The sequence below is a fragment of the Cajanus cajan genome, chromosome 2, assembly GCF_000230855.2.
Source record: "Cajanus cajan strain Asha chromosome 2, NIPB_CcT2T_4, whole genome shotgun sequence".
Classification (NCBI taxonomy): domain Eukaryota; kingdom Viridiplantae; phylum Streptophyta; class Magnoliopsida; order Fabales; family Fabaceae; genus Cajanus; species Cajanus cajan.
The window spans coordinates 72575723-72603473 of NC_138518.1; the positions used below are offsets into that span (position 1 = coordinate 72575723).

A 27751-nucleotide genomic window follows, 5' to 3' on the forward strand; every position below is an offset into this window, starting at 1 on the left:
TGATACAAGATAACAATTTATATTTTTTAACTAAATTATTTAGGATTTTAATTTCAAATGGTATCAATCAACATTGGTTGATACAAGATAACAATTTATATTTTTTAACTAAATTATTTAGGATTCAAAACTTGACATTTGATCTCTAATAAAGATTAGTTATTACTTTTAATTTGTAATGACAGCATAAATTTTCAAAAAGAATTTCAAATGATATCCAGAAGTGCTTGCGGGATTTTTTTTTTCCATGACAAATATGTAATATACGATTAGAATTAGAAGTATAAATTTTATAGCAATTTGAGCAGCTCCCAAATCTATCAAATTTAAGATATTTTTTCTTATGTTGCGAAATACCCAAGATTAATAAATATACAAATATGAGTGTCAGCTATATACTCAAACAAAATGGAAGCGATATGTATGTGTATGCATAAATAATAGATTAGTATATGGTAGAGTCTATAATTTAATAAATTAGTTACTTTAGTAGTAGATACATTATCGTATTCTAAATATTCAAACTCATAATTTTATGAGAGTTTAATAATTATGCATAAAATAATTTTATATTTTCAATTGATCACAAATTATTAATTTGATATAACTTTTAAAATTATTATTGTAAAAGTTATAAAAAAAAACTTAATATTAATGAAAGATTCAAAACTCTATTAGAAGGGGTTGGAACTTTTAAAAATAAATAAGTAAATATCAAATTATAATTGTTAAATACATCATATTATTTATCTAACTTATAATTTATGAGTATCATTTTTTAAATAATAAAATCATCAATGATATAAATATATATATATAGTTTTTTAATCAATTTTATAATATAATTATGTATTTAATGTAATAAATATATTTTCTTATTAAAAAAAACTCTAAGGGCCAAGGTTCCGACTTGTCTTTCGTTAGATCCGTTCTGCTTACCATATATAATAATTTGGGATCAGATAAAAGTATAAAATTATTGTGAGTGTGTAACTTATTTTTTTCATATCTTAAAAAAACTTATTTTCTCGTTTTGTAAATATCTATTATACAAATATGAGTTATATGTCAACTTTCGAAATAAAATTACATATATGAATACAAGTTTGATTTAGATTAGAATAAATTGAATTAAATTTTAAATTTAGACCTGAAACTCAATCAAACATAATCAAAAATGATTTTAATTTAAACAATTTCTAGCTTAAACGGTTTTCAAATTTTCGGCTTCGATTTTGACAATTTAGATTGAATTAATTTAATATTTAAAGTGAAGGAAGAAAAAAGTGAGGAGGTAGACGTAAGCTCTTACTTTGATATACAACATTTATTTCTGCTTCATTGTTGACCACTAATTCTATTGGCCACAACTTTCTTTGATACACACCCCAAAGTCCTTCCTCATCATGGACAATGACTTATCACCCAATTGTTGACATTAAAACTCACACATATATAAAATAAGTTTATTAAAATTTATTTAAAATAATTTTAATCTTTTAAATAAAAATAAAAAAAGTGTTAATCCCAATTCTATACGAAAATTCAACTCCAATTTCGTAAGACTTATTCTTCAACTCAATAACTAGGGATGACAATGGAATTATGTGGAACAGATAGTAAGATACTCATACTTATCCTGTCAAATAAAAATTCGTCCCGTATTCATTTGATATATGTGTTGGTATCTGCGAATTTTATAAATATTCATGGGTATCAATGGATATTTGTGATTTATTTTAAAAATAAAAAATATTATAAATAACTTTAAGTTTATATTTGATTTTGAGTATATTAAAATATTAAAGATAAACAACTGATATTAATTTTTAAACTTATAATTAATGATGATTTTTTAAATATTAAAAATAATATAAAAAATGTAAGATAAAAATATGAATATTTAAATTATATTATTTAGCGGTATGGAACTACCATACTCGATCCCACCCCCGTTTATAAACGAGTAAAAAAATACTCACAACCGTTACATCTTGGTATTCATTTAAGTTATCAATCTATTATCCGTGAAAGATTTTATCTATAAATACCCATGAGTAGGGACATTTTTGTCATCCCTATTAGCAACTCCCATCAACTACAAGAAGGAATAGAAAGGTTTGTAAGTCATAGAAGAAATGGGAAGAGGTCTGCTAAAGTTTGAAAAACTTCTCACTAGTCAATCTCCTTAAAAATTGAAACTTGATTTATGATGTTCCAAATCTAAGAAAATCATTTTATAACTTCCTAAATTGACTCCACTTATTTCTAATTCAATTATTTAGAAAACTAACTTACTTTCATAATCTCTTGATACAAAATTTCCAACAACTAATACTTAAACAACACAATTTCATATAACCATGTCACAAAGTGTTACAAATTTCCTATAACAAATCATGTGAGATGTCCACCATGCAATTATCGGAGGGAATTAGTGTGTTTAGTTTCTCATTAGCACTAAATTTCAAGCATTAAAATGGAGTTAATTAAATTAAAGAATTTTAAAGATAAATCTAGCTAAAAATAAAAGTATTGTTTCAGTATTTAGAGAATACTCTCTATAAAATCACCCTAATTATATTTGGTTTGCTAGTTACTGTACCGTGCAAATACGATTGATCAAACTATATATTTTTTTTCCTTTCTCTTTTCAGCGTAACGAGTTGAAATAATACAATTCCTCAAATCATTCAGTGTCAAAATTAAGGTAAAAAAAAAAACGTTTAGTACTATGTTTGTACTTATTTAAAATTAAATTAAAAATAAAATATATTCCTTCAATATTTTTCTTTATATAAGTGACAAGATGGTTATAGAAAAATTAAGATTAAATTATATTACCTTTTAATGTGAACTTACCTTTTAAATTAAAATGTTAAGAATATAAAGCTTGTAATGTTTATCTTTGAAATTAATATGAGGAGCACCGGAGCAGTGGCATAAAGTATTTAACTTGGTGGCTTCCTTTTTGTGATGGTTTATGAGACGATGTGATGAAACGACAAGAAAAGCAAAATTGGTGAGAAAGAATCACGATCCACCAATCATTAACTCTTGTCCCAGCTAACCCTCATGTTATTAGTCACTGTCTTCTCGTTTCTATGAAAACTATCCAAATATTTTTATTTAGCTTTCTTTTGGTGGAAATCCTATTGCAAGGCTTTGTCATGAATATGATACATGTTCTTTTCAACCCAACTGTCATTTGCGTAGACAACATGCTAGAAAATCCTCCGTAAACATTCATACACTTACAAAACAATTAATTGTGGTTTTTTTTTTTAATTCTATAATTAATTTTCTAAGGTTTTAGGCCTTTTCAAGTATTAAATATATATTCACTTATTGTTTAATTTTTCATTAGTCCTACATTGAATTTTTACCTTACTTTCCACATTTCAGTATTGTTTCATTCAAGTATCATATTCAATTTTCTTAATATTTTTTTCTATATAAAATGAGTAAATTTTGATTTTAATCATTTTTTTTCATCTTGTTAAAATTTATAAATGTTATTTTTGTCTTTTATATAAAATGAGAAATTTTTTATTTTGATCTTTGTGAAATATTTTTCTTTGATTTTTATATTTTTAATTTTTAATATCACTATTTTTAGTTTATAATGATTATTTTAATATGAATAAATAATATTTATTTAAAGGAGTGATGATATTTTTAGAGATGTCACACATTGACATAATATGATAGACAATTGTTGATATCACATGATTTGATCATTTAACATGCTAATAATTACATAAGAAGTTTAAAATGATCATATACAGTAGAGACTAAAACTAGTAATACCAATTAAATTTTAGAAAAATAAGGAATAAATTATTCTTTTGTAAGGACTAAAATTAAAATTTATTTATTTTAAAAAGACTAAAAATATATTAAAAAATGTTAGAAACATATCGTTTAATGTACTATTACAAATTAATTAGAATTTATTAAAAAATATAAAAATTGACGAGTCATGCACCTTATTTAATAATTCTATCTTGATTTTGTAATTTTTAATAAATAAAAAAATTGAATTAAGAGATATGTGTTAGAAAATGTATTGGTAGCATTTCTCAAACATATTTAAATATAAATTGATTCTCATAATATTAATATATATATATATATATATATATATATATATATATATATATATATATATTACAAACTTTTAATTTAGCTCTCATAAAAAAACATGGAAAGAAGAAACCGATAAAAACATGTCCCACAAAAAATAAAGACAACTTAATGATAACTAATCTGTATCTATAATTTATAAAAAGATTTTTTCTTTCGTGTAAATATTTTTTTTATAGATATATATACTGTTTTTATTATAGTTCATTTTTTTTTCGACCTTTGTATCTTTTAAGAATAATAATATTGATAATAAACTACAATAGAGGAAAATAGTTTTACCCATTTGAGATTTTATTCATGAAAAAGCTTTACCTAAATGTGAATTTTCAAAGAGAGAGCAAAAATCGGCATTAGCAACAGAGATGGATGAATCTGTGAATATATAAGGCAGTGAATGATTTCGTGAATGGCTGCAATTCTTCAACAAAAGGAAATAAATGCATTAAAAAAAACTGCCCAATGAGCTTTTGTGAATGTGTCAAAAGAGAGTGAAACGTGAGAAAGAAGGAAACTATATACCGAGAGAAAAAATAATAATCAAATCAAACAATTTAACAAAAAAAAAAGACCTTATAAAAAGGAATGAGAAAATTGGGAAGCTTAGATCTTATTTACATGTAGTGTTATAAATAAATAAATTTTTTTATATTAAAAAGGTATAATATTTCTTTATATAAATTCAAATTAATGTATATATAATATATTTTTTATAAACAAATTATTATAATAAGGTATTAAATAAATTTTAATTTTTTATAAATTTAATCTACTTATTAATAATTTTTAATTCAAAAATTTTAATTTAAAAATTTGGTTGTAAAAAATTATTGTAGATCATAAATTATTAAATGAAATAATTCTATGAAGAGTTACTCCTTTTGTTTGGTTAAAAATCGTTTCTACTTAAGTTGGTGCAAGACATTAATGGATAGATGCTAGGCGTGAGTCGGTCAGAGACCCTCTACCTTATTGAGGTCAGACGTAGATTTTTATTAAGCTAGGCATGAGATACTTAGAGACTCTCTACCTCATCCATGTCAGACCCATATGTATTGGCACCAAGCGTAGACGAAACAGAAATCCCCTGTCTCAAAAATTCTAAGTGTGCTAGGAATTATGTCGGACTTAAGTTGTATGATAAAAGATGATGTTTTAAGTTGATTAATAGATGAAGAATGATGATTAAAATATGTGATGAGTGTTGTATGATTATAACTCATTATGCATTTGGTTGATTTAATGTATAGTGATGTTTATGTTGTCAATATGTAATTGATAGATGATTAAGTTGTACAGTTGTATGATGTTATAGTTGATTAAGCTATTAAGTTGTTAAACATGTGGTGAAGATACATGTCTTAGTTGAGATACATAAATATTATAGGAGAGTTATGCTGTTTAAGTTGTTTCCTCTAGGATTTACGTGGAATATTGTGGAGGTGTGGTCAATCCATATTGTAGTTGAAGCAACTAATCAAGTAAGGTACAAGGTCGGGACTTAGTCCCCAACTGGGTACTGGAAGGACGAAGTATTTGAAGGGTAGTCAACAGACTAGTTCCATAAAAAGCTTAATGTTGCAAGCTAATGTCATGGCAAATACACATCCAAGTTATTTTACTCTTTACAGGAATACTATACTTTATAATGTAAATGATGAAACTTGAGAAATCAATTTAAGATGTATACCTGACACTCTAAAAGGTCTAACATTGTTTATACTTGACTTGGTTGTGATAGGTTAGATGTTGTGGTTCGAAAGAGTTTAATCACTTAGATCGTTCATCTCTATTGTAGGAGATCTTTGTAATTGATATACATGATTACATATTAGTTGTTGAATGGTGTTATCATACTATTGTTGTTTGTGTTGTATATTGTGGTGATGTTGTTAACAAGTTGAAAGTTGTTATGTTGAGTGGCATTAAATGTTGATTAAGTTGTTTATGTGGTATTGTTAAAAATTATTATGAATACTATGTTGATTCTTTTCACAAGTTTAGCCTTTATTTTTCTTGTGGTTGAAATTACAATACTCATACTTTATATGAGAGTAAGACAAAATTAAAAAGATAAATTAGGTGGTGGTGGATGGTCACACTCTAGTAACCCATTTTGTACTTACTATTTTGATATGACAAAGTGTTGTATAAACGTTTGATTAGCATATAGAATTATTTTGTGTACAACCATATAATTTATGTAAATAATATATACGTTCTAGGGGTGTATATAATCTTATAAGGAGATTTATGATTTTCACTTAATTTTATTTTTTACCATATACATATATATTACATGCATGATCAAATAATTATTACATAAAAATTTTAGACTAGTTGAATATTGTTTAGTAACTTTCCTATATAATAATTAAATTATATTAAGTGTAATTATCTAACAAATGGTTACAAATAAAAATTAATTGAAGAAAAAATTTACTTGTAAAAGTTGAGTCAAATAAAAAAAGATTAAAAAAGTCGTATCCTCGAAACAAATAACATGGTAGAGAAATTGCAAGTAAATTACTCTAGCATGTCTACTAAATTTATCCACAAAACCACGATAGATATGACAAGACTGACAGTCAGTAGTCTGTACACATTACAAATATTTGGATATAAATAAAAACCTCAAAGGTGAGAGATAAGAACATTAATTAAAAAAGCAAAGCAAAGCAATGATATGATAATAAATGCGAAAAGGGCGGGAATTAGGAAAATAAATGGATTAAAAAAGGAGTTGGTGGTGTTGGTGTAGGTCAACACTCGAGAGTCGAGACTCAACATAGTGTGGTGTCCACCATTCTATTTCATTGGCGTTGCTTCTCCTTAACTCATCCGTTTCATCAATTGTGTCTGCCCTTCCTTTCTTTTTTTCATTTTCTCTTTCTTTATTAATAGTGGCAAATTACTAAGCCAAGTAACTTTGGAGAGAAACATGATTTATTGTGTGAGCAAGGCTATAACTATAACCAAGTTATAAGGGGCACACGCGCATAAACATCTCAACCTGTGATTAATTTTAATATTTAATACATAAAAAGAAGTATTTATAATCATCTGAATTGCTATGAAAATTAAAAAACAGATTATAGTGGTAGCACTAGTATGAGAAAATGGATTAGGTCCAAAACATAGAAGGTCCAACCGCTATGTCTAACTCGCTGCTTCAACGGATTCCTGTTGGGACAGAGAACTCATCTTTTTACAAATATACATTTTAAATTTTAGTGCCACATATTAATATATAACTAATTATTAATAATAAAATATTTATATAAACACTGGTATAATATTTAAAATAAAACCTTAAATGTAATAACAGTTTTCTAACCGAGCATAATAATTTTTAATATATTTTAAATCGTCTAATTAATTCTATCAATCTACATTAGTGGTAAAATAATAATTGAAAATAATAAAATAATACATATTATTATTATTATTATTATATATATATATGACTTAATTTTTTAAAAACACTATTTTCCCTTAATTTTATTTATTTAATGTTTAGGAAAAAAAGAGTAACTAGAAATAAAAATTGAAACACTAGAAACATGAAAAATCAAAAACATATACATGAAATAAATGAAAAGTAATTGATTGGTGAGGTATAACATCTTTAGTAGAAAAAGTGAAAAACTTTGATATTATAATACATGACAGGTGAATGTGTAATTTTTAGGCTTGTGTTGCGTCCTTGTTTGAAGAAATTTGCTGCACGTAAAGAAATTTCACAAAAGAATCTTTTGTCATTTTGATGATCATTTCGTTATGGATACGTAGAAAGCTCGCGATGTTGGGAAATTCTAGAATGAAAGGAAAAGAAAATTAGGCGTAGAAGTCATTTGGGGCGCCATAGAAGAATGACGAATAAAGATGCAAATTCTTCTTGTACCTGTCTGAAAGGCACACTCGTAATCTTCTGGTAGGTGAAGGGCCGAACGAGAGTTTCATGTGGATGTTTCAGAAGGGGGAAGTACCTGCAAAAGACACTCCGACATTCAAGTCAGGACAAACACAATTCTCGAGTAATAAATGAACAGTGACATATCTCGTTTTAAGTGACCTATTTATACTACCTGTCATGGGCCTTGAGTGTAGTGGGCCTCTTCTGATATTTACCAAATTAGGTAATACGATGCTAATCGGCTAATTATGCCTTAATTGCGCGTTTTCCCTTATTAATCACGATCATCGTCCTAACTGCTGATCCTGTCAGCCCTTAGCTAAGCCAATTGGGAACGGTCGAGACAACCTCTTCGTTCTCGACCTTTGGCCGAGTCAATGGACAGTAATGGCCGAGCCGATAGGGAACGCGTTGGGTTCTCCATAATTCTTGGCCCTTCGCCGGGCCGAAGTCAGGATCGAACTGCGTCAATATCTGATAGGTCATGACGTGTCGATCCACGTGGCCGATATATCTCTTGTTCTGATGTCCGATAGGACATCACGTGTCAATCCACGTAACCGATAGGACCCTTCCGATTCACTTATGAAAGCTCATTATAATTTTCTTAAATAGAGTATAATTGTGGCATTTTTAAATTGAACAATTGCATTCAAATAGTGAATATTTTCCTTCAAGCGATATTACCTTTTTCAAAGCAAGAGAATAACAACATGAAAACCTCTCGATGCCCACAAACAAGAACAAATCGGGGCATCACATCCAATTATTCTATAAAAACCAAAATTCATTATACCCAAAGCTTTTTGGAAAAAGTTTTCGGAGTTGACAATTCTGCTTCTAGTTGTTTCAACGGAAACATTTCAAACTCCTCGTATAATTGTATATACTATATAATCCACTCATGGAATCGAATACTAACTAAACTTCAATAGCTGAAGCTACATAAATTGTATACTGAAGTAAAGGAGAAACTATAAACGGTGATGAAAAAATAATAGGTTGTAATGGATCAATTAATCTTAATATCCATCAATAGACTTACGATAATTCCTCTGGATCCTTGGTTCTCTCGAGCCTGTAAAACAGTATTAGGGTCATGCAGAACTTTAAAAAGTTCACACAGGCACCAAAATTAAGAGAAATAGCAAGCAGTGACTAAAGAGAGCAACATACACATTAATGTGAATTAAGTACACTGTAAAAGTCAAATAAATATAACTTAAATAACAACAGAATCATGAGTACCAGCTAGTTACTTGAGGGGTCAAATTAACTAAAGGTGCACAACAACAAACTAAAATGAACAGAGTTATTTCACCCTAAGAAAAATCAGTACCACTGCTACTTCCTACCCGCTTTACAGATCTTTTACCTCTTGTGCCTTGTTAATAACAAACACTTGTACAACTTCTCCATCAAATTCAGGCTTAGCTTGGGGCTGATGTATGCGGTTGCAAAAATTGCTGAAGCTGTGCCTGTGCTGGTATCTGAGGATATTGCTGCTCATACACCTGCGTCTGTGGCAGTGACTGCGGCAGCGGTGATGGCTGTTGAGGCAATGGCTGAGTCTCGTCTCTCAATGGGGCTTTAAGGTCCAAAGTTGACAGCACTTCCAACTCCTGAATTGCTGCAATTGCAGTCACCGGACTTTCATGGTTGAAATAAGGCTTAAGCATGCCAAGGGACTCCTTCACTTTTGATTGCTGTAAATTAAAGAATGGAGGCGTGAAATTATACTATATCTATGAAATTTGATAAGCAATTGAACGTTCAAACGAAAGACTATTTCAACTCACGAAGTGTTCAAGTTTCTTCCTTAGATCTTCATTAGCAGCCTTGTGTGCTGTGATTGCAGCAGCAGTCGCTCCCTATTTACAAGAAATGAAAATGAGAACACTTTCCACAATAGTAAACTAATTTAAATTCATAACACAAAAGTAATTTTTATCAGTAAACAGAACAAAATATATATATAAATCACAAAATATTTATTCAGAGCTCGTAGCTGTGCATATTTTATATAATCCATAACTTTCTTTGATCAAACTACATAATCCACTCATCTTAGAGGTCTGAATGATAAGTGATAATTCTTATTATTTACTGAATCTGTTAATTCATCCAACATAGTCGACACTCAAATAAAACATAAAATTCACAACCTTTCGGCTGATGTTAACATATATTTTTACTAACTCTAACCTCCAACCCAAAGTCCATCTCCCCCAAACATAATAAATAAATATACATGAGAAGAATGATGCTGTAATAATATATTCATCCCACAAAAGTTCAATTGACTTGTATGTGAGTAAAATTACTTTCAGAAGATTTACTGTTAAAAGTATTGATTGGTATAATTATATTTTAGAAAAGAAATGTTTAAAAACTTCTCTAGAAGAATTGATTTAAAAATAAAAAATAAAAAAAAGATTTGACACGTCTTTAGTAAGCCTTTGGTTTATTATTATCAAAAACAATTTAGACATTACAAATCACATATTGATGTAAAAGTCTATGACTGAGATTAATTTGAGCAAACATCTCAATCATGTCTGATAGTTCAAAATTAATTTCATCAAAATCTAAATTAAATGGACAGAAAAAGTAACACGCACATACTCCATTTACTGCAAAGGCAGTTTTGATGGAACCAAAGACTTAAATCTCCACCTCAAAAACAAATGAATCCAGTGGCAGCAAAATTACCTTTCTGCACAGCAATTGATCTAAACCAAACAAAAATAAAACGTACAATACACTTAAATTGAACTCAAGGACAGATATAGAAGACGCACATAATAAGGCAAACACGCTCACATCGGATAGTCGTTCACTTGTTTAAGTAATTTTTATCTTTGTCGGACACGTACATCACAAAAACACTTCCTAAAGAGACAACAAAATTTTCCAATGACACCAAAACAAAAATTAGGAATTATGCAAAAAAAAAAATTCAAATGGCCAACTGATGAAACGAGAAAATGTAAAAAAAATCCAAAATAATAAAAATTAATTTTCCCTATCTGTTTGCCTCATAAAAGATATATATATAAAATAAAAAAAAAATAGTTTTTTTTTCTCAACATACTTATTGCGGAAATCAGACATTTTATACTCTTCATTTTTCATTTTGCTTACAAAGGAATGAGTTCAAAAAGTCAGCGAGAAATGAGAATAAGGTTTACTTTAGGCAATCAAACATTGAATCTAGTCCGTACTTAAAGTATCCAACCTCCCAAAAAAATAATAGTACCATAAATATGCTTACGAAGCCAGCTAGCGTAAATGCAACGATGCTTGTCTTGGAAGCATAAGAAAAACAGATAGCATAAACAAAAAAAAGTTAGAACTTCGAAGCATGACATTATTAATTAAGCAGCAAAAAGAAAAAAAGTAGTATAACCTTTGGGCGGCCCACGGGCCTGCCAGCAGTATTCTTGGGCCTTCCAACAGCGAGCTTGGGAGGGCGGCCCTGCCTCATGACCGGTAAGAGCTTCGGGCGTCCGCGGCCACGGCCACGCGCAGCACCAGCAACAGAAAGAAGCGCCGGAGCAGCCGCGGCAACATTCTTCCTCGGCCTTCCTCTGGGCCTGGGAGAGCCATTGGGCACGGAAGCAGCAACGAGTGGTGGTGCTGTGGGCTGGCCAAGAGCAGCAACAGGGGCCGCGAAGGGGATGACGGTGGGGTTGGATTGGGCTTTGGGCGGGCGTCCCGGGCGTCGTTTGAGCCCGCTGGAGATGGCCGACACGGATTTGGGCTTGGGAGGACGGCCAGGCCTCTTGGGCAGCTTAGATCTAACGGAGCCAGGTGGGCGGCCTCTTCGGCCCGGGACAGCAGGGTTAGGGCTGACAAGGGGTCCAATTTTTTTAGGACGGCCGGGGCGTCGCTTGGCAGCCTGGGCGTCAGCAAGACCAAGCGCAGCCCAGACGGGGTCATTGGGCTTGGGCTTAGGGGGGCGACCGCGGCTTCGTTGGGGTTGAAGCGCAGGAGATGCGGGAAGAGGAACAGGAATAGGGTGAGAAGCAGAGGCAGATCCAGGGAGCTTGTAGGATTTTTTGACCATAACGAGAAGGTTAGAGGATTTCAAACGGTTTAGGTGGTGAGTCAACAAGGCCGAGTGCGTTGGTGGAAGGTCCTTGTACACTTGCTCTATGTACTTCCCTATGGCTCGCTTGCTCGAACCGTCTTTCTCCTTCAGAGCACCGATTGCTGTGTATATCATCTGCAACACGTACGCTGCATATGTTACTCTTTCTCTTTCTCAAACGCATAAAAACACTAATTCTATTTAACATGAGCTACGTACCTCGTCGTAAGGGGGGTGGGTGGGGTTTTCCGCGGGGGTCACGTGATTGTTGCTGGGTTCGACGGTGGCCGGAGGGGGAGGGATCGAGGATGGGTCCATGGAGAGAGAGAGAGAGAGAGAGAAAGAGATGGAAGAGAAGATTCGAAATTTGGGAAATAGATTGAGGAGAGAGAGCGAAGAGTGAAGAGTGAAGAGTGAAGAGTGAAGAGTGAAGAGTGAAGTGAGAGTGAGAAAAGGGGGGTTAGGTTAGGTCATTTGATAGGTGTGTCGTGGTGAGTGGCTTACGGTTACAGGTTAGCGTAGTTCAGTCTTGTCTGAATCAAGTCTTTAACTTACATCATGTCATCCATCCTGCCTTCTCAACCCTTCATTTTCACTCATCCCTCCTCTGCCGTTGATCTACTTTCCTTAAACTTAACTCTCTTCATACTTAACCACTTTCTTTCCAAAACCATGGTAACACTTCTCTGCTTTTCTTTTCATCCATTTACAACACCCCAAGCACCTCAACTAATTCAATTAAACTTCCTTAATTTTTGTTTTTTTTTTAATATTGCAAGTTATGAATAAATATGTTGTCATCCAGTATGAAAGCAGTAAATGTATAATCTTTCAAGTTATGGTGGAAATTAAATTATAGTGGCCTGGCCGGCTCTTTTTTAAATAGCTTTTATTTTTTTCTTAAGAAAATCTATTCCATTTTTATCTGATCAACTCTTTTTTTTTATATATATATAGAAGTAAAGTAATATTTTAGTGCAAACTTCGTGTTTCAAGTAAGAAGAATTTTAATTTTGATCCTTTATTTAAAGAGTATAAATATCAAAGTATTTGTGTTTATAATTCTACATCACTCATAATATTGCTTTTAATTATACAAATTTGTTGGATCTTGATACGTTCGGAATTGGGTTATTATTAACTAGTTTTCTGAAGGTGTTGATCAAAATGTTCTTTTGAAAACTAATGTTTGATATCTTCTATTAATTTTGTGATGCTTTGACATGATTGATATGTCATGAATAAGGAATGAGTAATGTCATTTCCCACAGAGACCTTTTCTTTAGGTGTTAAAATGTGATTCATATGTAAGCATTACGTTCTTTTTCTTTTTCAATTTAAGAATTTATATGAATATTATTCTCTCCACTTAATTTTTTTTCTTTAATTTTTAAATAGATTTCAAATAAATCGGATATGAATTTATCTTCGTCCTCTTTCCTTGTAATTATCTATATTCCCATACTTGACGGGAATTGAATTTGCGCATTTATCCTTGTTCCCGTAAAGTATTAAGTATATTTGCTTATAAATTAATTAAATATTTGTTTTTTGAAAATAAAATGTTAAAAAATATAAAATAATAATTACAAAATTATATTAATTAAGTTTTATTGACATAAATTTAAGTTAGTAAAAATTATATAAATGTTAAATGAATTTTTTTTTTAAATTGTTTTTATAAATTTTAAATGAATACAAGTATAAGTACGAAGCAGATAACTATATACATATTCACGTAATTAAGCCCAATTTATTAATAAATTAATATTACCTGCATCTAATCAAATTATGTATTTCTCATCAAAGTTGCAATAATATAAGTTTATTTGTCATCCCCATAATAAGCATAATTTATTATGTATATATATCATATGCTAAATAGTATCACATGTCATAATTGGGCTCTATTCACCATATATTACACCTTTGGAGCTTGTTTCTCCAAAACCTCATTGAACACGGGAGGTTTTTATAATATTAGTTTTTAAGAAAATTTTAATGTATAATATTTATAAAAAAATACATTATAAGTTTGTTTTTTAATTAAAAACAACACAAAAACTCTCATGCTTTTGTAAGCCTCTAATGCTCAAAAAAAGTTAAGTGCAATGGGAGATGCAAGTTAAACAAATCGTTGTAGTAACTTTTGGAGTTTAAGATCTCATGTTGTGAATGCCCTAAACTACCTACAAAGTACCTTAAAGCTCAAATTTATAACAATTTTTATTTATTAAGATAGGTGTTTATAATAGGAACTAAAGTACAATTCATTGTTCTTGGATATCAAATGCATGTAATTTGGACTAAGATACAAATTATTTATAACATGCTTATTATTTTAAGGTGAATTGAATTTTTAATGTTCATTCATTGTCTATGCTCGTTTTAAGATGAATTGAGTTTTCCAATACATAGCCTCAAAGTTATGCTATTTTAGACTACTTCTTTCATTTTTTTTCATAGTCGTTTAAGGTTTTGCACAGGACTTAAGGAAATCATTGATATTTTAGTTTTCAAAAATATTTATTATTTACTTTCCTATTTTACCCTCTTTTTTTTTTTTGCATTTTTGAGACTGTTGAACTACAATCTATTCCATTAATTATTATGAGCATATTTATGATTTAGTGAATTGAAATCTACTCCGTTAATTATTAATCTGCAAAAAAAAAATAAAGGGTAAAATAGTCTCAAAGTCTGATGCACATGTTTATGATTTTTATGTGAATTGAAATCTTTGACACTCGCTCATTATTTATGCTCATTTTAAGATAAATTCAATGCTATGGTATAAATAGTATCAATGTTACTTTATTTTAGACTAAAATATAGTTCATTATTCATTGATCTTATGTGCATATAATTTGGACTAAAATACAAAATATTAATAACTTATTTATGATTTTAAGGTGAATTGATTTTTGTAACGCATGTTCATTATTCACACTTATTTTAAATTTGAATTTTTTTGAAACAAGTAACGTCAATGTTACTCTAATTTAAACAATAATAAGTTCCATTATTCACGGATCTCGTATGCATATAATTTGGACTAAAATACAAAACATTGGTAATGTATATATGATTTTAAGGCGAATTGAATTCTTTAACGCTTATTCATTATTCACACTCGTTTTAAGATTGAATCAATTGACACAATGCATTAATGTTACTCTACTTTATAATAAAATACAATGTTATTTATTATCTAACTAATTAGAATGTGTGTCTTTTAAAGAGTTTATAATTGATGTATTTTATAAAATTAAGATAACATATTTTTATTATGAGTATTTTAGTTTAAAAATAATTAATACATCAAATATTGTTTTTATACTACGGTGGTGCGTATAGGAGAATAAGTTGAATTCAACTTAATCTAGATTAAATAAATGATATTTACAAGCTTTTATTTTATTTTTTATATTGAAATATTTGTTTTTTCTGTTGAACATAAAACTAATATATAAACACATATAAAACTAATTCAAAAAATTATAGACATATAAGATTACTAAGTTATTAGTATTTACTAGGAGTATCTGAGAATTAAAATAATTGAATGGTCCATCGTTTTTAATGAAAATGAAGTAAGAAAGGAGGGAAAGGAAATATTGAAATTTTTAGTTCACCAAAAACCAAAAATAAAATTTGAAAAATGTGAATGGCGAAAGTTGTCCCGCCATTTTGAAAAAGTAGCGTTGGAATGATTCGAAGGGTTTGTTTGTTGTGAATGACTGCTCTTCTGTTACTTCCAATGATTCCGCCACACATTTCCCTTTCCCACCAAACTACCTTCATTTATGAATGATAATTAATTATTTGTCGGATTGGATCATCTTAATTCTTATCACAACAACAACATTATTAATTATTTAATAAATTGCTAGATAGTTGACTAACAACTTTTTTTGAGAACTAATATATGAGAGACATAACTTCTAAGAAAGAAAAGAAAAAACACTATAAACAACATTGTTGAGTTGTGATTTTTGTGGTGTGTTTACATTGAGAAATAAATGTGCTTGTTGAATTGTTAACAAGAGTGCAAAATCATTTAAAATAAAGAGAATGTAATTTTGTATAAATTTATGTATAATTTTTCCATAAAATATGATTTATAATTTAGGCGTAATGTCTCTTATTTAAAATAACATTTAATTCTATTTTTGATACTTATTATAAGACTTAAATAACTAATTTACTTAAGATTAAAAAAATTATTTTTTCTTGATTAAGATTGATAAATATATCTTGAGATTTTTTTTCCTCAAAACTAATTAATGAGAAACTTAATATTTTTTTTTAAAAGAATACACGAAACTGTCATGGTTTTTATTTGCAGATTCACAATTTATGCAACATCTCCAAAAAAATTCAAAGTAAGATATTTTGTTTAAATTTAACTTAAAGTACATGTTTGCCTTCTTATGAGTGGCTTACAAGTTTAGAATGTCTCATGTTTGTGTGTGTTGTTTTTTTCTTTAAATGTTTTGTTAATTTGTTTTCGTGATCCTTTCAAGGATGATATAATGACATTGGCCAGAAAAAAGGCCATTATATTACAGTAACTTTGAATTCAGTATTAATTGTAGCATTATAACATTCTGTGTTAAAATATTGCAAGGTATTAATTATGAAGATTTTGCGGTAAAGTCCGGTAATTAATTAAACCCAAGTTTGTTGAAGTAAGTTAAAGTGTGTCTAAATTTTTTATCCATAAGTTAATTTTTTTTAGTTTTTAATTTTTATAATTTAAAATATATTTTTTATAATTTAAAACGTAATTTAAATAAGCATGCAGGGAAAAAAAGTGTTTTTTATCTATTAAAATTACAATAACAACACTAAAATTTAAATTTATAACTCTGTACATATTATTTAAATTAAGTTTTTTGACACTATATATCTTTTTTTACTCTTATATATAACATCCATTATTGAAATATATTTTTTACCCTCACAAAATTAGGTATCTACCATGTTTACAGAAAACGAATTACAAAAAAATATTATCTTAAATTATAAGAATTAAAAATGATTGAAAATAAATAAATATAAAGCCTAAAGATATATATTTTAAATTATAAAAATCAAGAGGTAAAGAAAATGAAATTATAACGACTAAAAAAATATTTTTACCATTCATATATCAAGCCACTAATATTTTAATGGAATTGTTAAGAGCGAACCTAAAAAAATACCCTACATATGATAAAATATAACTTAACAAGTAAATTCTATGTTTGTTGCAAATTAGAACCATGCAAAAAGAACAAACTAACTTGAATCTCCTATCTTTTCAATTAACCAAAGTTGGGTAGTATACCAGTATGTTTACATTTACCACATTTATGTTATTTAAGTATTTGAAATTTGGTGGAACTGCATTATACACTTATTTATGTGTAACATGAGTTTTCCCTCTTACCTTTATGTTTGTTTCCCCACAAGCAATCACACCAAATGGAGATGACGAGTTAGGTCTTGCTAAGGCAACATGCAAATCAATCTTTATTATGTAGAATAGATAAAGCTTTCACAATTAATGAAATACTGCAACAAGATTCCAATAGTCTCAAAACTTACTCAAATGATATCTATTAGAGTCTACTCTAATCCCATCAAGTGTTGAGTAATTAATACTAGCATTTAAGACTCAATACAAAAGCAATCTGGATTATCATCCTAGCAAGTTTCTGATCCTATATCATTATCTCTTATAGAATATGACATGTATTAAAATCAATTAATCATCATAATTAAAATTAATCAAGTTTCTGATCCTATAATGATAAAATATTTTATCATTAAAATTAATTAAAATACAATGGTTAAATTATTATATATTATTAAAAAAATAATATTAATTAAGTTTTAATATTACTAATTAATAAAATAATTATTTTTAATTAAAACTTAAAATAATTTCACAATTTAATTGACCTTTTAAAATATGTCTATAAAAGAAGCATGTATACCAAACGAACCACAATGGTTGGAATAAAATTGAGAACAGAATCATGCATCATGCAGACTAAAATAATAAAAGTAAAACTAAGGCTTAATATTTAATAGGTTTATTAGTTATCATTCACATGACGATATTTTGTGAATCTTCTCACATAGCAATACGTTTCATAATCCGATTGGATGTTCAAGAAATGCGCTCAATAATTGTATTCCAGTTATGGCAAAGGAAGTGACTTCATCTTTTTTTATGACACAACGCCGCAAGTTACATATTTTTCTGCCCGACACTATCTGTCAATCATGTTACAATAAATTTTAAAATATATTTTGTCAATAGCCCAATTTCTTTATTTTCTTTTTCTATTAAAGTTTTATTGTGTGTTTCACACTTTCACTAGTGTTGTTGATGAAATAAAGATAGATAATGAGTAGAAGGAAATAAAATAGATGAAAAAAATTAAGAAAGAAATAAGGTAAGATTTTGAATTGTTTGATTTTAGTGAAATAAAAAGAAAATTAAAAATAAATAATACTATAAAATTATTTGAGTTGAATGAAAATATATGAGAATAATTAGATTAAAAATTTAAATATATTTTTTTATGTAGATCACATGTATAAATGACAACAAAAATTCTATATATTTAATACAATTAATTACATAAAATTAAACTTGACATTATTCATAAGTTATTTATGCATGATAAACATTATATTTAATTGATTATGTAATATATTTAACTAAACATCGTATCAAGTTTTAATTTATAGCATATAGGATATAAAAAAATTAAATTTAATTCATCTAATAATCTAATCAAAGTCTTTTTATCATTATTTTAAAATTTTTAAACGAGTTTTTGTAAGTTAAACTTGTAATAAGCCATTAATTAATTTGGATTCAAAATTTAAAATCCGAGTTTTATATTGAATTTATATCAATTTAATTAACTTGATGCATTTTACTAATTATGATTTAAATATAGTATATATTTTTTAAGTGGTATAGTATGAGTGATATAACATTTAAAGTTATCTCTTATCTACTATGAATGCAAGTTTGATTAATCTTCACGGTGCTAAAATCTTATTTAGTGAACAATCTTCATTAAAGAAATTTCTTGTCACTTGAAAGTTAATTGAGTAGTTACAACTAAATAAAATTGTTTGTAACTATTAGTATTTTTAGTATGTTATTGGTACACTACTTTATAATATTAGGAAGCATTTGGTATGAGAAATGCTTTTACTTTCCTAAAAATTTGAGGTTGGGAAAATTAGTTTCCCACATTTGGTTTTATTAATAAGAAATAACATTCATAAGAAATATAGTAATACACTATATAATATAATCATCCTAACAAACTTCTACTCATTAATTGAGTTCTATTAAAAACTACAAAATTAAAAGACAAAATCATCTCATTAGGTGTGAGACATTGAGACACACCAAATTTTATGTTTTTCAATAAATTTCATCTAATTGAAGAGTGTGTTGTTATGATTTTTCTTTCTAAAAATCATGATTTTTTTGCTTGAATTTTTTTTTTTCATTTATTAAATACTCCCATAGAGTTTCATCATGTCTTACTAATTTTGTAGAAAAAAAAATGGTGAATATTTAATTTTTGTGGTCATAAATAGATTTTGTAATTATGTTATTCTTTCTACCACTAAATTCACACTACTTTAACTTATTTATGATTTTAATTCTTAATTTTTTTTTATATGTAAGGATCCATTCATTTGTTGTGGCAGTACTAAAATGGAAAGAAGAAAGTCACATCAGCACTAAAATGGAAAGAAGAAAGTTAAATTTATTTAGTGAATTCATAAAATAACAAAACTCAACATTAAAAAAAAAATAGAGAATGAAGCAATGAGTCATGCAAACCAATAAATGCCATAAGCAATTGTCTTTTGAAATTGGAGATTATTTGAGTTTATACAAGTAAAAATGTTATATAATATAAAGGTGATCTAAATTTATGATTATTGTGAGTTTTTCAAGGTCTTATATGAATAAAAATAATATATTTTTTATTATTTAAATTTTATAATTATTTATTATAAAATTATTAAGATATTAATAATATTTTTAGGACCATGCATAATAGATATATCTCATTTAGTATCATTTTTAGTAAATCATCTTATAAGTCACATCTAAGTTTATTTTATGTTATTAGATTATAAATGTCTAATGAATTATAGTGATTAAGTTGTTTAACATGAATATGTTATTTTTATTATTAAAATATTAAATTTCATCATTATAATTATTTTTTATTTTTATTATTTTTAACTAAAATATTAGACTTTTTATTATTTTTATATAATTTTTTATTCTCAAAATTTTGAAGTATATATTATCTAGATTTGCATCATTTTAAAGAAAAAATTATTGGATGTTTAACAAAAAGTTTGTCAAAAGTACCCTTTTGAGAATCAATGTCAGTTTTAACTTATTTATTTCTTTTTCATTTTAGATGATCATAAGGTTGTTTTTTATGCAACATATTCAAACCAAAATAATTAGACAAGTATAAACAAAAAGCTAAAATTTCAATTCAATTTTAAGATTCTAACAAAGTATATGAAATCACGATTAAGAGAATATAGAGAAAATCAAGGAATTATTATATATGTGTGTGAGTGCGTACATGCATGTGTGTATGTAAAAGGAAAATGAGGAATTCCAAGATGATCTATATTCATCAAGGATAATAAAAATATAGGATAAGAGAAATTAAAAGAAACAAGTCCATAATATATTATATATCACACTTTTTCCTTTATATTTAACATCATTGATTTATTTATCTTAAATTACAAGTTGATTTTATTTGAGAAATAAAAACATTACATATTAATTGGTTATTTGTGGTTGATTAATTTTTTCACTATAATATTTTTTAATATAATTTAGTTATGTAAAATTTATTTTTATTTTTATATATTTTTTTTTTAAATTGGTGTTCCTCTAAAAATAGAGTCATGGGCAATCATCTACCTTATCTATGCTTAGGACTATCACCGTTTAAATTGTTTATAAGAAAGTACGATCCTTTATCAAGTTCTCAAGAGCATAAATGATAATGTTTATAAATTGAATATATTGAGTATACTATTAATCTCACTATTGATGTTATCGGTTTAAATGTTTTTGATAAAAGATATTTTAAACCATCAAAAGGACATGAATGATGGCGATAAGACTAATACACATAACATTCATTTTGATTCCAATCAACTTATTATTACTAATGTTACCAAATTAAGTGTTTTTGATAGAAAATGTATTTTATAGCATCAAGAAGAGAGGAATGATGGTGGTAAAACTAGCACACATAATATACATTTTGATCCCAATCAACTAATTACTATTTACCATTAATGTTACCAATTTAAGTGCTTTTGATAAAAAGACATTTTAGAACATAAAAAGAGAGAAATAATTATGGTAAAACTAGTACACATAACATACATCTTCATCCCAATTAACTTATTAAATCAATTATGAGGGCAAGGGCTAATTTTAATTTCTTTATAAGAGGGCTAAAAGGTTTAAAAAGACATTTAATTGATTAATTAAAAGGCATTTAGAAAATCAATCATACCAATTTTACCATTCATGCTATTGACTAATTAATTATTGTAGTATGTTTTTGACTGTTTAAAATTGTTTGTCTGTTTAAAAAGTTTGAATTTTATTTTTGTTTAGATAAAAGTTAGGAGTTGTTTGCAAATTTATATTAAAATTTAATTAAAAAATTATTTATTTTTTGTTTTAATTATCATAAATATTATATAAATAAAGTTGAATTAACTAATCAAATCCAATTGAATCAGTCACTCTAGTGGTGAAAAATAGAAGTAAAATATAAAGAATCTGTTTAAATTATGGTATTATCACTATAATTTTAATAAATAAAAAAAATCTAATTACAATAATAAAAATGTTTGAGTGTTAATGACTGTTTATAGTTTTTTTAAGTACCGAAAACATAACTTTTTTAAGTTGGGCAGATTCCGAGATACTAAAATAGTCACGTTATTCAGTTACATTTACAATATTTTAAAGTTTCATGTTTGAGTATTAAGAATTAGAGAAATAATTAATAATTAATTAATTTTTAACATCTTATATTATTAATATATTTTAATAAATATTTTATATTTACTAATTTCTTAATTATTTAACTTACCGTAATGGCTAACAAATTTTTCATTAACAATGATTAAAAAGGATCCGCGTAAGCAATGAGCATTGAGCAATGTGTGATCAAAATCCATGGTCACTAACAAGTAACAACTCATTCACAATCACACGTCACGCCACAGCAACACAATATTCAAGCTGGCACCCAAAACAAAGTAACCAGTACAGTTACCACCTCAACACAACATACCAAAGGCATGTAATATGAATGAATGATCTCAATCTCTGTCTACGAAACACAGTCATCCAACACGATCACTGTCTGAACCAAAAGCTGCACTTTTGCATTACATAGAAAAAAGACAAAAAAGGATAAACAATAAAAAAGTATTATAGTAGAGAAGCCGAAAAGTAAACAAGGAGAGTTGAACAAATAAACAAGGTAAGCGAGATAATAATAATAAAAAAAAAGAGTTAATCACCTGTAAATGTAAAATTTTTTTACACTAATAATCAATCATATATTTTAATAATATCATGTCAATAATTTATTTAATAAAATAAAAATAAAATAATTTAAATGATATGATTAATTGTCGGTGTAAAAAATTTTACGGTATATAAAATTTTCCAGTAACAGATTAAGTCAAATAAAAAATAATAAAAAGAGTTTAAGGGTTAATAGAAAAGAAACGGAGAAGAATGCATATGAGTTATGCAGTGCTGGATTGAGTCAAAGGCAAAGAAAGAGTGAAGTAAATCAATCAATCAATCTACATGGGTGGCAGAGGAACACTCGTGGAAGGGATTCGACGCTTGTTTCAACGACGCGCTTCTGTTGAAGACCACAACAACAATGCTAACAATAGCCGTGTCCATGTGAGAGATTTGCGCGCGCAATTGGCTTCCATTCCCAACCACGACCTCTCTGATTTCGATTTCTCTACCCTCAAGCCCATCAAAGTTCCCACACAAATCCCCTTCAAACCCTCTTCCATGGATCCCCACAAAAAGGTTCTTTTTTGTTTTTTCATCGCCCCTCTTCTGCTTTTTATTGCGATCTGCTTCTCTTGTTTTATTTTTATTCTTGCCTTATTGGGTACTTCTCAAGTTTCGTTTTTTTTTTCTTCCACCCTTACATCTTTATCTTCTTCTGTGATTGTTTGGATCAATTTGGCTGTATTGTATCCTTGTTTTTTCCCCCTCTATCTGTACTTTTCCTAGAGTACTAGATGGATGGTGTCCATAAACTATAAATGGGTTGAGTCTAGCATGGGCTAATCTTCTACATCGTGCCAAATCAAGGTTTGAATTCCTGAAGAGGTGTTACATTTAATTTCTGACAATATAAGATTAGCGAATCAATGTTTGAATTCCTGAAGAGGTGTCACATTTAATGTCTGATAATACCTAAAATAAGATTATTTTGAAAGGTATAAACAAATGAGAAACAACAAAAAGCTCTATGGTGTGTGTCCTGCAATGGTATACGACATATTGTGAGATAAAGTATTGAATTTCATGTCATTGTCTGTTTATTTGAGTTCGATACTATGTTCTTTCTTGATGGATTTTATGTTGTGTTTCACATGTTACCGTAAAAATTGTAGTAGGTCAAAAGTAGAGATCCGGTTAAGATAAATTATGTTTCTAATGGTTTGTGGTTATAAAGCAGGGTGCCCCAGAGACAGAGTTTTTTACTGAGTATGGAGAGGCAAGTCAATACCAGATCCAAGAGGTTGTTGGAAAAGGAAGTTATGGTGTTGTGGGTTCTGCAGTTGATGCTCATACTGGAGAAAGGGTTGCAATCAAGAAAATTAATGATGTTTTTGAGCATGTATCAGACGCCACGCGGATCCTTAGAGAAATCAAGCTCTTGCGGTTGCTTCGACATCCTGATATTGTGGAAATTAAGCATATTATGCTTCCTCCTTCGCGGAGAGAGTTCAGGGATATCTATGTTGTCTTTGAGTTGATGGAATCTGACCTCTATCAAGTAATTAAGGCAAATGATGATCTTACTCCTGAGCACCACCAATTTTTCTTGTACCAACTTCTCAGGGGTCTGAAATATATTCATACAGGTATTGTGTCCTTGTTAAAACTAGCTCCTTGACTTTTTCTGATAGTGAAATTAAACTAGTGTGGAAATTTTTCTTGCAGCAAACGTGTTTCATCGTGATTTGAAGCCAAAAAATATTCTTGCTAATGCTGATTGCAAACTAAAAATATGTGATTTTGGGCTTGCTAGAGTTTCATTTAATGATGCCCCATCAGCTATATTCTGGACTGTGAGTTACATTTGTTAATTATGCTCTCACTTTTAAGATTTTGAGTTGGAAATTACAAATTGCAATCTAGGTTTCTCCCTAAAGCTGTTACTGACTCATTTTTATCTACTTTAAATAAGGATTATGTTGCAACTCGGTGGTACCGTGCACCTGAACTTTGTGGTTCTTTTTTCTCAAAAGTAAGCTGCTTCCTTTCTTTTAACATCTTTTCTTGGATTGTGTATGAAGTGAGAAATTGAATAGGCTGGGTGTATTGAAATATGCATGTAATTTTGAAACCCTTGTCCTTTGCAGTATACCCCCGCAATTGATATTTGGAGCATTGGATGCATATTTGCAGAAATGCTCACTGGGAAGCCATTGTTTCCTGGGAAAAATGTTGTACACCAATTGGATCTCATGACTGATTTGCTTGGCACTCCCCCTCCTGAGTCCATTGCGAGGGTTAGTATATCAAAATTCTAAACATGGTATTATGTTTATAAGATATACCTTATGGTTTATTGCAATCAATACCATCAAGGCTTAATTTTATTTCCTCTACTCTGTCCTTTAGCATATAAATTCTTATTCTTCATTACAGATTCGAAATGAAAAAGCTAAAAGGTATCTTAGTAGCATGAGAAAAAAGCAACAGGTTCCATTCTCCCAAAAATTTCCAAATGCAGATCCATTAGGTCTTCGTTTGCTGGAGCGCCTACTTGCATTTGATCCTAAAGACCGTCCAACAGCTGAAGAGGTAGATCTATTATAACCTATATATCGTTGCCAAAGTGGAAAATTCTTTGATAATACCAAAGGGAATATATATATATTTTTTCTCGTATGTTTGTGATATCAGGCTTTAGCTGATCCTTACTTCAATGGTTTGGCGAACGTGGACCGTGAACCATCCACTCAACCTATTTCAAAACTTGAGTTCGAATTTGAGAGAAGGAAATTGACCAAAGATGATGTCAGAGAGTTGATTTATCGAGAGGTATGATCATACATTTATGTCACTTCTGCTTCAATTTATTGGCTTCAATGTGTTGTGATAATAATTATTTAAATGTTTGAATTGAACAGATTTTGGAGTATCATCCTCAAATGCTCCAGGAATATCTTCGTGGTGGAGATCAAACTAGCTTCATGTATCCAAGGTAGATGTGCTATATTTTATTGAAGGCTTGGTGATTAACTGCTTATATCAAACATTGTGCATGGAACTTTCGCAAGGGACAAGGAATAGTCCTTCATTATTGAAATAAGATACTAAACCAATTTTTATTGTATAATGTTCTCAACACCTAATTTGTTAACTATTAACAGGAACCAGGCTTGTATTTACTGTTGTTGCCCTGAGACAATGTTGAATTTTTATTTATTTATTTATTTATTTTTATTTTTTGCAAATATCCATACAGAACTAGAACCTTCATTAGCAAAACCCAGAAATGCTTATTTTACTTGCCATAAAATTTCGACTAATACAAAATTTCTGATGTCTAGTTTTCGTTCTGTATTTCCCATGTCATCTAACAACTCTGAGATGGAATGTGGGGTTGTTTGAAATTTAAGTTTTACACGCTTTTGTTATTAATCGGTGATTCTATGTTATCTTGTTGCATAGTGGGGTGGATCGGTTTAAGCGACAGTTTGCACATCTTGAGGAGCATTATGGCAAAGGTGAACGAAGCACTCCATTGCAGAGACAGCATGCCTCCTTACCTAGGCAAGTTTTGGTTAAACAATTTGTTCAAATATTGGATTGCCAACTTGCACGTTGAACAGCTTAGTCTTGTTCTTTTGGAGATGTAATTTGTTTTTATAGTATTTGTTAGGATACAAATAAAGTTTCACATTATTAAGAAAAGAGGAGAAACGCAAACTTATAAAACACATACATTCTACATTGGTATGAAACTTTTTTAATGATGACTAAAAATAAATCTACAATGATTTAGGCAAAGTGAACAATATGATAACAATGTCGAGATGTGTGTGGATATCTGATACACAACATGGTACTCTTGAAAAGTATATCCAGCAAACAAACTACAAAACACAACCCGACATTATTCTCATGGATTTTAAACATAGATCCAAATTATTATTGTCTATTTAAAGATGAATTTGGCAGACAAACGTGTGAAGTTGTGAACCTTTTATATTGTACTGTTTGAATCATATGCATTTGACTAATGCAATTTCACTTTTTGCAGAGAGCGAGTTTGTGCTCCCAAGAATGAAAGTAATCAAAACAACGATTCTGAAATGCCGAGTGGTGCAAATCTTCATAGTCCTCCTGGATCTGATGCGACAGGTGCTCAAAATGGAACCCCCAAACGTAGCTTGATGAAGAGTGCCAGTATTAGTGCTTCCAAGTGTATAGTTGTGAAACAAAATAAAGATAAAGAGGTAGCTAACTCTATCTTTTCAACTGCATGACTAAGCTCTTAGTCTGGAGAAAATATAACATGGTATCTTAGTTAATCGCTACATAATATATTACCACATTCTTTTTAATTTAAAATAGAAGTATTAATAACTTGTCACAAAGATTAGTCGGGACTATACTGTTGTCCCGGATCAAATAATAATTTATCTTTAGCTTATATTATAATTGGTTGCGAATTTTTGTGTTCTCAATAAAATACATTCATGTAGGACGAGCCAATTAGGGAGGTAAATGATGAGGCAGTGGATGAAGTGATGGATGAGGTTACTGCCCTCCATGTTTGATTATGATTTTGGTGTTCCATGCTTTGGTTCTTTCCACAAAGAGAAAGAGGTGGTGGTTTGTCATCATTAGCACTAGAAGCTTACTTTAGGACGCCGTTAGTCATGAACTTCCATTACTGTTGTAATTATTCATCTATGTACGGAAACGCAATGTATACTAGTCATGTTATATTTTATTATGAAACAGAAAGGAAAAGAGAGAATGTTACCAATTACCAAAACATTATCTTCCTCTCGTTGGAGGCCTCGTATAATACTTTGCAGTTTCTTGAAACTGTAGGGTGTGCAGTTTTAGATCCAACCGTTATTAAATTTGATTTTGTGATATTAATTTATTATGTAATGGAATAAATTGAATGAATGGGGTTTATACAGTTCACAGACTAACTCTAGAATTCTTATGAATCTTTTTTTGAAGAACTAACTCAAAAATATTCTCGTTC

General features: G+C 28.9%; 2 protein-coding genes across 3 annotated transcripts; one reads left to right on the forward strand and one right to left on the reverse strand.

Moving 5' to 3' along the window:
- Positions 1–9217: 9217 nt before the first annotated feature.
- Positions 9218–12851, reverse strand: LOC109799711 (uncharacterized). Of its 2 annotated transcripts, XM_083068960.1 has the most exons (5): positions 12375–12851; positions 11472–12290; positions 11322–11369; positions 9862–9933; positions 9218–9768 (listed from the first exon to the last, which is right to left on the reverse strand). In XM_083068960.1, the coding sequence occupies exons 1-5, from the start codon at positions 12471–12473 to the stop codon at positions 9493–9495; spliced, it is 1314 nt and encodes a 437-aa protein (XP_082925086.1). In that variant the 5' UTR covers positions 12474–12851; the 3' UTR covers positions 9218–9492. The 2 variants fall into 2 exon arrangements, with proteins under 2 accessions (XP_082925086.1, XP_020215915.1); XM_020360326.3 differs by lacking the exon at positions 11322–11369 and having other exon boundaries at positions 12375–12841.
- A 10133-nt stretch (positions 12852–22984) lies between these two features.
- Positions 22985–27682, forward strand: ATMPK8 (Protein kinase superfamily protein). Its single transcript, XM_083068961.1, has 11 exons — positions 22985–23307; positions 23969–24377; positions 24457–24584; positions 24704–24763; positions 24879–25028; positions 25168–25323; positions 25426–25563; positions 25653–25726; positions 26197–26302; positions 26793–26984; positions 27234–27682. The coding sequence occupies exons 1-11, from the start codon at positions 23071–23073 to the stop codon at positions 27306–27308; spliced, it is 1725 nt and encodes a 574-aa protein (XP_082925087.1). The 5' UTR covers positions 22985–23070; the 3' UTR covers positions 27309–27682.
- Positions 27683–27751: the final 69 nt, after the last annotated feature.